We start from the raw sequence: 13,345 nt of genomic DNA on the forward strand, positions 1-13,345 counted from the left end.
CTTTAAAGCTCGTTGGACCCTCTTCAAACGTGGAACCCAGCTCACCCCTCAGGACGTAACCCAGCAGCTGTTTCAGTGTTGTGATGAATCCCTTGGAAACAATCTTTTGCGGGGTGACCCTAATATCGTTTCCAAAACAGAAGACGAGGTTCTCAAAGCTATCAAACATTTAGCCGTCATTCCCGTTGCAATTAGCGTTCGTAGATCCGATCTACTATCAGTGAACCAATGTGATGGGGAGAGCGTTCGATCGTTTTTCGCTAGAATTAAAGGCAAAGCTGCTACCTGCCACTACACTATTGACTGCCCTAGTAATGACTGTAATCAATCCGTCGACTTCACTGATATTATTGCAAAGGACGTTTTGATTTCTGGTTTGGCTGAGGACGAGGTTAAGCGAGAGGTTTTGGGATGGCCTGGGCTTGATAACAGCTCTATTGAGGAAACTGTATCATTTATCGAGGCTAAGGAAATGGCTAGAGATGCGCTTAATAGACATTCTTCGAATAGTGCCATCTCTGCTCACCGCTCTGCTAGAAACAAACCTGGAAAAAGAGACATTCAACGGACGAATTGTCAGTCGTGTAATGTTGATATGGAAAAAATGTTTTGGAGCAAGCGTCAAAAGAAGATGGTCGAACGTAAATTGTGTGCTACGTGTTGGCGCAAGCATAACCCTAGGAACAATCTAAAAGGGGGTACACGACAACGAGAACCGACAGGAGATGATGCTGATGCTATTGCTTTCTCAATTGACTGTATAACAAACAATACAAAGCTTGAGCATATGTTATTTGATCCAAGCTCAGGTTGGAAGAGTCACGACTCGATGAAAACACCCTACATTGAAATTGTCAGTAAATGTCGACCCAAGGGACTATGCTAAATTAGGTCGACCTACTCCAAAAGTTCAACCTTCTCAAGTTAATGTGGTAACCGATACGGGCGCTCAGTCTTGCCTGTGGGGTTTATCTGACTTTATTCGGTGTGGGTTCAACGTAAATGACCTCATACCAGTGAAACACACCCTCTATGCAGCTAACAAGGAGAAGATTGACGTTTCCGGTGCGATTCTATTACGTTTGCAAGGGACTGACTCAGCTGGCCAAACTCGTATGGCAGCTGTGATGACGTATGTTAGCCCTAACACTCAACGTTTTTATTTGTCTAGAGAAGCACTCGTTCAACTTGGCGTCATAAGAAAGGACTTCCCTCGTGTCGGTTCAGCTGATGAGGAATGTGCGATTGATGATAACAAAGCTCCATGCGGCTGCTCCGTTAGAATCAACCCACCACCCCGCCCTAAAGAGCTCCCGTTCGCACCTACCCCCGAGAACATCCCTCAGATGAAAGAATGGTTGGTCGAGACGTACTCATCATCTACCTTCAATCAATGTAAACACCAACGCCTTCCATCATTGTCCGGTCCAGCCATCAGTCTTCACGTTAAGCCTCGCCACACCTGTGTGTGTGGTGTGCCCAGTCCAGAAAGTTGGATCAAAGTATGTCATGCGCCCTATGGGTGGTAGAAGTCCCTACTTGAGTGTCCCTAGGATGCATCAACTCGTTGGAAGTACTGGTCCAAACATCCATTTAACCCCTCCCAAACCCCCATGTTGGGTTATCACGAATCCCCTCCACCCCCCATTGGTGCCGCCGAAGCCATTAAAAGTGCTTGTCCCATTGAACAGCCAAACGATCAGTTCCCCGATGGCACTCCCAGACACAGGTACCACGTTGATCTGTCCCCTCTCAACCCCCATTGTCTGCGCGAAACGCATTACGTAAAGCCTCCGTTCCAACAAGCCAGAGAAGTTCCCTTGCCATGGAAAAACTGTCACAGGCTTGGAACGGATTCCATTCTGTTCCCTCCGACGACCCTGAAGACCTGACAAACATTTTACCACGTTTATAACTCCTTGGGGTCGCTATCGATACAAGGTTGCCCCACAAGGTTTTCTTGCTAGTGGTGACGGGTACGCAAGGCGATACGACGAAATTGATCGCTGACATTCAACGAAAGTCGAAAGTCGAAATACGAAAGTGTTGACGGACGTTATCATGTGGGACAGTGAATTAGAGGAACACTGGGTGGCGCATTATTATTGACTTTTTTAATTCTTGTGGGTCAAGGTGGGCATCGTCCTCAATAGCAACAAATTTCAATTTTGCCAGAAGGAAGCTACATTTGCAGGCTTTCGTATCACTGAGGACAAGATCAAACCTGTTGAAAAATTCATCAACGCAATCAAAGAATTTCCCGTGCCCCGCAATATTACTGACATCCGGTCGTGGTTTGGGCTCATTAATCAAGTCGGACATTACAATCGTCTCTGTGAGGTTATGGCACCATTCAAACCGTTGCTTAGCCCAAAGCAGAAATTCGTTTGGACAGAAGAACCACTTTGACCAAGCCTTTCGTCGATCCAAACAATCATCATCGATGCCATCATCGAGGGGGTCACCATCTTCGATCTCCATCGCCGAACCTGTCTCCGCCCCGATTGGTCGAAAGTTGGCATCGGCTTTTTCTTGTCACAAAGCACTGCTCCTGTCCGAGTCATCCCCAGGCTGCTGTCAGACGGCTGGAAACGGAAGTCCAGGCTTCCCTTGGAAGACTCACGCTCGCAGGGTCCATCCTGTTACGAAGAGAAGGCTTACTCGCTTCACGCCTTCCCTTCCCACTCACCCGGTTGCCCTGAAAACAGTCCCATCTCCGACCCAAGCCTTGATTGAAAACCTCGTCGCAACCGACAACGCCGTCAACATTTGCCCGTCCCATCTTCAAGCGGTCGAAGAAAACCTGACTTAAGACTTGAGCTAGAGTTTAAACTTTCCCTCAAAAGAGCAAACCCGGCAAGACAACCCGTTTGAGAACAACTCTCTCGCCATCTGTGTTATTCACCAACGAGGATGACTCATATCACACACCTAACCTACGACAATGAAGAAAACGACAAACTTGGAAGCTGATCTCATCGACATCTGCACAAAACTTCGGCTGAAACCGCGTGAACTCCCAATTCGAACCAGCACATGTCAAACAAATCTTGTCTTTTCCCCCATCCACGAGAGAATTTAGTGATCTTCAACGACGACACATTACGCATCGATCGAGAGTCTGAAAGTGCACTTCGTATTCTCTCTTCGCAAGCCCCTTAAGACCCCACCTCAGCCGACCAGGAAGAAATGTCTGAGCTCGATTGGGTCAAGTCTGACAAGAGAGACACTTTAGGGCGACCGTCGAACACGAGCAAACTGTATGATGGTGTCTTGTTGTACACCAGAAGCATCAAAGTGATCCGTCACGAATTGTAACCACACTTTGCAACAACCAATTCAATCCAGTACCGACCATTCATATCAACAGCCTTCCTAGGGCCATTCGAGGCGATACTGTCTTCGTCAAAGGATGAACGAGCCAAAATCGAGGTATACTGGCCAGACATCACCGTCGACATACAGAAGACTCGTGATAGCTGTCATGAATGCAACCGTATTGCACCATCACAAGCCCGTCCAGTACCTTTCGAACCACACATACCTACCACGCCATTCGAGGCGATTGTCTGCGACTACTTCCTGTTCAAAGGATGGTATTATCTCGTCACAGCTGACCGCCTATCAAGTTGGACCGAGATCTACCGTATCCTCCAGGGCTCTTCAACATCTGGCTCCAAAGGGCTATGTACAACTTTGAGAAAGCTGATGGCAACGTTTGGCGTACCACAAGAAGTATCCAGTGATGGCGGACCAGAATTCACAGCACACGAAACTCAGTCATTCTTCGAACGCTGGGGGATTCGTCACCGCAATTCTTCAAGTTATCTCCCATCATCCAATGGTCGTGCGGAAGTTGCAGTCAAGACCGCCAAACGCCTTCTGATGAACAATATTTCCGCCGATGGTTCCCTTGACACAGACAAGATGGTACGTGCCTTGTTGACACTTCGCAACACGCCCGATGCTGGTTGTAAATTGTCGCCCGCTGAAATTCTGTTTGGTAGACGCCTCAGAGATACCCTTCCTTCAATCTCCAAACACATCTCCGCCTTCGACAACCCCGAGATCAGCAATCGTTGGAAAGACGCTTGGGACCTAAAAGAACGTTCATTGAAGAATCGCTGCATCCGCTCAATGGAATCGCTTAACCAACACGCTCGTCCTTTGGCACCATTGAAATTCGGAGATAAGGTGTTCATTCAAAACCAGACCGGCAACCACCCTAAACGTTGGGATCGTGAAGGTACCGTGATGGAGGTGAAAGATTTTGATCAATATCGTGTTCGAATGTCAGGCTCTGGTCGATTGAGTTTGAGGAACCGACAATTCCTTCGGAAGTATACGCCACTCGACTTTCGTTCAGAACGTCAAGCCGGACCACTACCAGTTGCCTCCAAGCCGTCGTCTGATGTATCATTTAAACTACCTCCGCCTTCTCCAGCAACTCAGAGGGATCCTGTTGTTCAACCAATGACCCTGATTGCTCAACCCACAGCTGTCAACGCAGAGCCACCTGCGGCTATCATCGCAGAGCCACCTGCGGTCGTCAACAAAGAGCAGTCAGTTGTTCGTGAAACTGTCTCTCCACGACGCTCATCACGCATACGTCAACCAAGAAAGGTGTACGAGCCTGAAACTGGTCGATACGTTGTTCCATGATGAAAGTGATGAAACGAACTGTATAATTGCCACGTTGATGTGACATTGACTTTCTTGATGTTTATTGATGCTTGACGTTTTCCGTCTGATTGAACTATACGAGGGACTTTTGATACTCTCAGTGCTTTTAGAGCATGGCATTAGTTTATTTGCTATATGAACTGTTACAGGACACTGACTTGTCCTTGATACATTATGAGAGTTTCATTCTCTCTGTGCTCTTATAGCACCTGTTGATTGTATTGATTTTTTGTTCGTTTTTTGTTCGTTCGTTCCCAGCAGGACCTGCTGTGATCTGGGGGGAGATGTTGGGATATTAGGTATATTCATTTATTCATTTATTCAGAGCTTATGTTGTAACTATCTTTTATTATCGTTTAGATACAAAACAACATTCTTAAAGATAAAAACTAATTAAGAATCAACATAACTTGTTCAGGAATGTAATTCCTGAAATTACTTCCGATAACGGATTACACACTTTTCTTGTATCCTTTTAGCGCCAGGGGCGGTTTGTTGGGGCGTAGTATTCTGCCACTCGGCCGCGCGCGAAACCGTAACGGAGGGGCTATGGACTTTATTCCGGATAGACAAATATCCGGGTACAATAAACGTCAAGCTGTTAAGTCCGGGAACTGTCGAAATGTCAATCGCGTGCCGGGACAAAGTTTTTGCAAGCGAGGGAAGATATGAGGATTTAATATCATCGAACTAATCGAACTTTTTACTGGCCGAACTAATCGAACTGCTATTGCTTCAAAAATTGTGAGTGTTCGATTAGGTTTGATTAATTTTTTTAATCGATTTTAATCATTCGATGGAGTTCGATTAGTTCGATTGTTCGATTGGTTCAACAAGTTTGATTGATCGGGTCTGGAGAATACCGTATTCGGTGTAGAGCCATTTTTTTTAAGAGTCTTCAGGGTGTGATACCTCATCCTCTTGGATTTTGATGAAATTTTAACCAAATGATCCATCACACAAGAAAATAAGACCCTGAAAATTTCACCTTGATATCTCAAGTAGTTTTGAAGATACAGCGTCTCAAAGATAGGCTACTAAGCGGAAATTGACCCCTAAAAATCATGAACTCTGGTGGGGAGCAGATTTTGAAAGCCAATGAATTTTTATTCAAGTACATTAGAAAGCTGATTTACAGTGGATTTCAAGAACTTTTTGTAGGGAATCAGAAAAAATCAAATTGAGTCTCCAAAATTTTCCCCAAAAATCTGTAGCACCTCCTGTAGAGGGCTTCAAACTTTGTGTAATCTGGGTTTGGAAGCACTTTTAGCTGTCTGCTGATGGTCCTTGAGACTTTTTTGAAGCAAACTTTTGACCTGGAGTGGTTTACTGGTGGGTTTTGGCCACAAAAATAACATTTTCAGGATTTCTATTTTTGCATAACCGTCAAAAATGGCCGAAAAAATTGCTATTTTGGCTGATCTGGAGCAAAATTCAAGATGGCGTATCTTTTTGAACCCCCTACAAATTTTTTTGAAACTTTCAGTAATGCTTCCTTAGTAGGTCTAGTTTATAACCTCAAAAAATCTCAGTGGGGCCTTGAAGTCTCTTAAAGATATGATCGATTGAAAATTTGCTTAACTTCGTTGTTTTTTCCCTCCTAAAATGCTAAATCAGGCCCACCTAAGGGCTCTAAAGGTAAATTCTTGTCAAAATATTGGTTGATCTTCTCTAGCCAACTAATCATTGGCATTAAGGGAACAACTGTAAAAAAATTCAGGTCATTTCCATTAACAGATGACATTTTATGACTGTTTCTTTATTTTTAAATATAGAATATGTTAAAAAAATGAGACTGACATCTGGCCTTTCCTACCATTCCAGGGCCTATATTTTCAGGAAAAGCCTCAACCTTTCACAGTTTGGTAAATATTATTCCTAAATATAAGCAGGTTACTTCAACTAAATGGGTTTAACAGTACTTAATTCCTATTCAAAAACTTTTTAGACTCATTCAGAAATCCTACTTTGACAATAATTTGCGCTTTACTGCAAAATTTCTAAGTCCAAGTGTCGTGATTAACTTTAGAATGTCCAATATTTCTTGTCCAGAAGATTTAAACATCATTGTTTGCAGTATCTCATAAAATATCACCCTAGTAATGTTGCTTAGTTATTTAAGAATCAACAAGTAAGGCTGTCAGTGTACACAAATATAGAGATATTGGACATTCTAAAGTCAATCACGACACTTGGACTTAGAAATTTTGCAGTAAAGCGCAAATTATTGTCAAAGTAGGATTTCTGAATGAGTCTAAAAAGTTTTTGAATAGGAATTAAGTACTGTTAAACCCATTTAGTTGAAGTAACCTGCTTATATTTAGGAATAATATTTACCAAACTGTGAAAGGTTGAGGCTTTTCCTGAAAATATAGGCCCTGGAATGGTAGGAAAGGCCAGATGTCAGTCTCATTTTTTTACATATTCTATATTTAAAAATAAAGAAACAGTCATAAAATGTCATCTGTTAATGGAAATGACCTGAATTTTTTTACAGTTGTTCCCTTAATGCCAATGATTAGTTGGCTAGAGAAGATCAACCAATATTTTGACAAGAATTTACCTTTAGAGCCCTTAGGTGGGCCTGCCTGATTTAGCATTTTAGGAGGGAAAAAAAAAACAACGAAGTTAAGCAAATTTTCAATCGATCATATCTTTAAGAGACTTCAAGGCCCCACTGAGATTTTTTGAGGTTATAAACTAGACCTACTAAGGAAGCATTACTGAAAGTTTCAAAAAAATTTGTAGGGGGTTCAAAAAGATACGCCATCTTGAATTTTGCTCCAGATCAGCCAAAATAGCAATTTTTTCGGCCATTTTTGACGGTTACGCAAAAATAGAAATCCTGAAAATGTTATTTTTGTGGCCAAAACCCACCAGTAAACCACTCCTGGTCAAAAGTTTGCTTCAAAAAAATCTCCAAGGACCATCAGCAGACAGCTAAAAGTGCTTCTAAACCCAGATTACACAAAGTTTGAAGCCCTCTACAGGAGATGCTAAAGATTTTGGAGGAAAATTTTGGAGACTCAATTTGATTTTTTCTGATTCCCTACAAAAAGTTCTTGAAATTCACTGTAAATCAGCTTTCTAATGTACTTGAATAAAAATTCATTGGCTTTCAAAATCTGCTCCCCACCAGAGTTCATGATTTTTAGGGGTCAATTTTCGCTTAGTAGCCTATCTTTGAGACGCTGTATCTTCAAAAATACTTGAGATATCAAGGTGAAATTTTCATGGTCTTATTTTCTTGTGTGATGGATCATTTGGTCAAAATTTCATCAAAATCTAAGAGGGTGAGGTATCACACTTTCTTTATTCTGAAGATTTTTAAAAAAAATGGCTCTTAAATTCTTTCTCAGCAGAATTCCATTTTTTTAAGAAAACGTGATTATGACGTCGTTATTTATGACGTCATAATTTTATGTATGCATTGTTCTCAATGGAGAGCGCACAGCATCAGGTCAAATGACCGTAGCTTATTATACCATAGCACCTTTTAAAGTCTGGACTTCAATACCATCATTAATACAAATGTGAAAATGAGGAAATGTGTGTGAGCACTTTAGTTTAGGCGACAATCACAAATATCTTCATCTCGCCCGACAGTCTAGCAAAAAGTTAATTTTTCTTTCAGAAAAAAAACTATAATTTGTTTACCTTTATTCTTGCAGCTTCCCAACATCCAAGCTCTCAAACATCATAAATCAAATGAAATTACTTTTGATTTCCCGTAGAAATTATGCAATGAATAATTCGGGGGTCAATAAATGAAGACTTTCTTTTCCGCACAAGATTTATTTACTTATAACGAATTATTATCAGTAAGGCTGGAACTTCGATTTTTGAGGATTACGATTTTACCAGTTTTTTAGCGATTTTTGCCTCGCTAACCCAAATCTCGCAACCTCTTTACCTCGCAACCTCTTTACCTTAAGGAAGATCGAAATTAGAGTTTTTCAGCGTTCCGAAAAAAACGCATAGCAGAAATTTTTTCATCTTCACAGGATCGATTCTCAACAACAAAATACACCTTTTGGTCTTTGAGTTTGTTTCTGACGTTTTTCATTCAAAGAATATCGATCACTTTCCTTTTCCCCTTGAGCGCGCAAGAAAAAAATGATTAGCTCGCATTTTCGCGCAGGCGAATAAAGATGAGGCGGCGTTCTTGCACTGAGGGTGCTACTTAGTTTCCGCCCTATTTTGCGCCCACGATAGAATGGTCCAAACACGGGGGTATTCCAAAATGATAAGCTATGTCGTTCTATAAGTGTTTATTTTTTAAGAGATACAAATAGTATATTGAATATTATTAACTTATTTATTTAAGTATTTTTGAGTGCAAATTTAAATATATGGTTAAATAAAAAACAAATAATAACAGTTCTGTTTATTCCTCAAACCCCCGGGAAAAGATTTTTTGCAGACTTAGCTATTTTACAAATCTCGGAAAAGAACTCCCATGGGAATTCCGATACCTAACCCGATTGGTTAATTTCGGAACGGCTTCAAGAAAGTCATAATGGCAGATAATTTTTAAATTTTCTGAGGACTTGTGTGTTATTTATTGATGTTGATGGCTTGTTGATTCTTTAAAGAAAAAAGATAACAGGTATAGCTTTTTCTAATCCTGGAATATTGAGGTTCCAGCTACACTGATTATGTTTCAATATATTTGTTAAATATAATTTTTGATTACAATACTTTACATTGTATTTAAAGTTTAAAAAAGTGGATTCTACTTAGTTCTTTGTTTTAATGTCTAGCCCCCGTCTAAAAAGAAGTCCCATAATCACGAGATTTTGGCAGTCGGGTGTTCAAACAAAGGCGTTTTTATTTTTCCACGCACTTACAAATTTTTCTTTAAAATAGGCATTTAAAATATCAAGTTTGAATAAATAATAGTATAAAACCTTATTTTAGCAATTCTAGCTTTACGATAGTGCCGCAGATCATCAGTGGATAATATTTAATTATTATTATCCCTTTATTTTCCTTTATTTTACTATCTTTTGCAAAAAAAAAGGAGAAATAAAAAAGTTGTTGTATTTTTTACAGCTCTATTCACATACTGAATTTGAAAGATCTTCTATGATTTGTGCCTCGCTTTTGCGAAAATTTAGCTTAAGTGCTTACGTGGAGCATAGGGTACATAGTCCAAATATGCGTTTCCCGTAATTTTTGTATGAAGAGTTAGGTCTATACTGTTATTTGTTTCGCAAGTGTATTAAAGTTCTTTACAAACATGTTGAAAGTTTTCACAGATAATCAATATTCTTTTCTGAGCAAATTCTAGGTTGCTCAAAATTCTTCAACAGTTGTTAATCATCTGCCACACTCTAACAAGAAGTAACTTAGGAAAAACGATCAAAAAATTGCGTTTTTAGCAAAATCCTCAAAATTTTGCCAACTCTCGGAAATTACTTTTTGTGACAGTGTTTTTCACCCTTACAATATTGATTTTCTTAATCAGCATGAAAATACCTTTCAAATGAGGGGTCACTTCGCTATGTTTTGAAAATTTTTGAAATTTCGATTTTGCTGGCAGAGCAACGGTGGCACCCTACCCGTGGTAACCTTAAAAAGGGGACCACAGGGTTTTAACATGATTTTTTCTTCTTTTTAAACCCAAAGGCAACTTTTGACAAATGGGCTAAGAATTTATGCCATTTTTGCAAAATAACATCCCCCCTACGCAATAAATGCTAAGAAAAAGCACAACAAATTTCTTCCTTTGATCAGCTTTGATTTGCTACACTTTGTACCATTCTTCCTCGTGACTTATGTATAAAAACTTTATTAACAGATCATTAATTTCATATTTGATGGGGCTTGTCTTACTAAACTTGGATTTGTTGTGAACTCGGTCCATTAGATAACAAGAGGAAAATTTAACAGATTCTAATCAATATTTCTTTTAGATAGGAACATTTCTTTCAGATAGGAACATTTGGCCAGTTCCTGTATGCTGCCACAATCAAAAAGGTCATAACTAATTTCATAGAAAAATTACATTTGCGTCTTTTTTTGAATATCTACCCCAATGGCTAGCCACAATGGCTGAGCTATTCCTAGCATTAGAATAGTTTTGCAAAAACTGATTGTGGTAGATTTTAGCAATGCAAGATCTCCTTTCCTTGCAAGTATATTAAATAATGGCAGTCTGTCTTGATTTGCTTTCTCTTTTACTTATTTCTTTTGAAATATCTAATTTTCCAATTTCAAAATCTTTTCAAAATCTTTAAAAAATTTCAGTTGTAAAAGTTGGATCCAACTCCATTTTCTGTTTACCTTTTTCTTTATTAACAATGAGTCTAAATATGTACACAATTTGATATCCACTAATTCTCCTTGAGCATACTATTTTCATTCAGTTGGTAGATTTATTGATGACCTTTGCGCTATTAATGATTTTTTCTCATGTTATAATGATTATCCAGAGGAGCTACAATAAATTGAAAGTTGAACATTATGGAACACATGCAATATTTTTTAATCTTGACATAAACATTGAAAATAACATCTTTCACTACAAGTTATTGACAAGACACCTTTCCATTTTTCGTTTTGAGAATGCCACATAAGTATAGTAATTTAACATGTTTTACAGAACTAATTGATTTTTCAAGAAAAATTGCCTTCTGTAAAAAAGCCCCACCGAAAATCCAAAAAGAAAAACCCAAAGTCCCACCTTTATATTTGAAAACAAAATCAACAAACTCACCCAGAGTGGGAGGGGGTGTACACTATAACTCTTATTGTGATATTCAATTTTAGGATGCTAAAGTGGAACCTAAAAACTTTCCCAGAATTTTTTGAAACCTTTTTAAAAAAACCATAAAAGCACCACTTGGAGTTAAATCCCGAATCTGCTTCCGAGAAAGTCACCTCACTTTCTCTCTTTTAAGTGTCTGTTTCTTATCACCCTTTACTTGTTTTTTCTGCAGCTCTTTGTAAAGGACCTCCATATCGGCATGAAAATGGAAGTATCAACTGGATGCAACTTAAACGATTTATTGGAACCAAAACATTGCAAGAAGTTAAGCATTTCGCAAAGACGTTTCATGCTATGGAGCATGGGATAGCTTATGAAGAATTCTCAACCAGAGCTGCTATTGATGTCTGGCGTCAATTAGCTGAAAAGTCAAAAGGAGAAGGTATTGAACATTTCATTGATTGTAGATTGTGTGCAGTCACTCTGTAATTTCATTGTTTAGGTTGAGTGCTAAATCAGTATTTTTCTCAAAAACACTCCTAGAAGCTGATGCCTTAGCGATTCTTGTAATTTCTTTGTTCTGTTCGACTTCATGATTTAGGGGATAACATGGCAGATGTTTGCATTCCACAAGCATTAACTGTGGCAGCTTTGGAGCCCATCAACGCTTCTCCTATGGGTGAAGGTTCCTCAACATCTGCAACATCATCATCAGCTCCAAGCTATCGAAACATTTATACTTACCTGAGCGCAATCACAAGAGGTGCGGAAGGGCCTGTGCTCAATTCATCTGAATCTGCTATTGTTCTGAGCATGTTGGAGGATTTGATTCTAACTTTGTCAAAATCACAAACTCTCATTCAAAGAGAATTTCTACACTCTTCCTACCCTGAACTTCGATCTATCTTGCAGACACAAGAAGGGCAAGAAGCAAACTCAAGAAACGCTCATTTCAATTCAATCAATCCTTTTGGTGTTCCCTTTGATATTTTAGACTTTCAGCTATTAGAGCAATGTATGGAAAAAGGGAATGCTGCAGCTGTTGATAGTGAAAGTGCAATCGAGAAAAGACCTGCTTCAAGGCAATCAAAAAGGAAAACTAAAGCAAATGACTCTGATGCACAGAAGTCTCCAGTACAAACGAGGTCTAAAAGAAAATCATCTGAAGAAAAGGATACAGACAATGGTGTTTAAAATAATGGAATAGATTCTTTTTACTCATATCTGGAGACTTAGAAAATGAGGCAGGAGATAATGATATGTATGACTGATGAAGGGCCACTAAGGTATCCGAGTTTATTTATATCATCTTATTCAAAATATTTTGTCAGTAAAGTGTTGCACAAGGGATAGCAATCTTATAACAGATCATTCAGTTTGCGCATACTATTCTCTGCTCTAAAGGGATGTATGGCAATTTTAACGATCTGACCTGGTTATTCAGCCAAAACAACAGAAACCGCGTTGCCTTTTGCTTTAAAAAGGAAAGTATTATTATTGTTAATGTTATGTATTGTTATGTATGATTGAAAATGATTTTGGTGCGATCATTTTGCTTTAGCTAATGTGCACGCTCAAAAGATCATTTAATATTCATCCCAAATGTGGGTGAAAAAAATCAAAGCAATGCGCCAACCTTGGTAGATTCTCTTATAGAGCCATTGTCTTTAGAGTGAACACATGCACCATGTGCAGATAATCAGAATATGTTCGGAGATTTAGATAGATATTCATGTGTTTGATGTAAGGAAGCCTTTTTGTTCTTTGACCTCCTTTTCTTTTCATCTGAAATACTCGAAAACATGGGCAAAATAACAAGATATGGAAAGTCAAAAGGGTGTTTAAATAAGCACTTTTGGTTGTTGGTGGACTCCAAATATTTTTTATTTGTCTTTTATATTGTCCCTCACATGACTAAAGGTTCAATCTCAAAATAAGTGTCTTGGAAAA

At 39.3% G+C, this 13,345-nt stretch overlaps 1 protein-coding gene across 1 annotated transcript; it reads left to right on the forward strand.

Moving 5' to 3' along the window:
- Positions 1–11,253: 11,253 nt before the first annotated feature.
- Positions 11,254–12,707, forward strand: LOC136809922 (uncharacterized). Its single transcript, XM_067066491.1, has 3 exons — positions 11,254–11,269; positions 11,628–11,837; positions 11,997–12,707. The coding sequence occupies exons 1-3, from the start codon at positions 11,254–11,256 to the stop codon at positions 12,587–12,589; spliced, it is 819 nt and encodes a 272-aa protein (XP_066922592.1). The 3' UTR covers positions 12,590–12,707.
- Positions 12,708–13,345: the final 638 nt, after the last annotated feature.

The sequence above is a fragment of the Clytia hemisphaerica genome, unplaced genomic scaffold, assembly GCF_902728285.1.
Source record: "Clytia hemisphaerica strain Z4C2 unplaced genomic scaffold, Clytia hemisphaerica genome assembly, whole genome shotgun sequence".
Classification (NCBI taxonomy): domain Eukaryota; kingdom Metazoa; phylum Cnidaria; class Hydrozoa; order Leptothecata; family Clytiidae; genus Clytia; species Clytia hemisphaerica.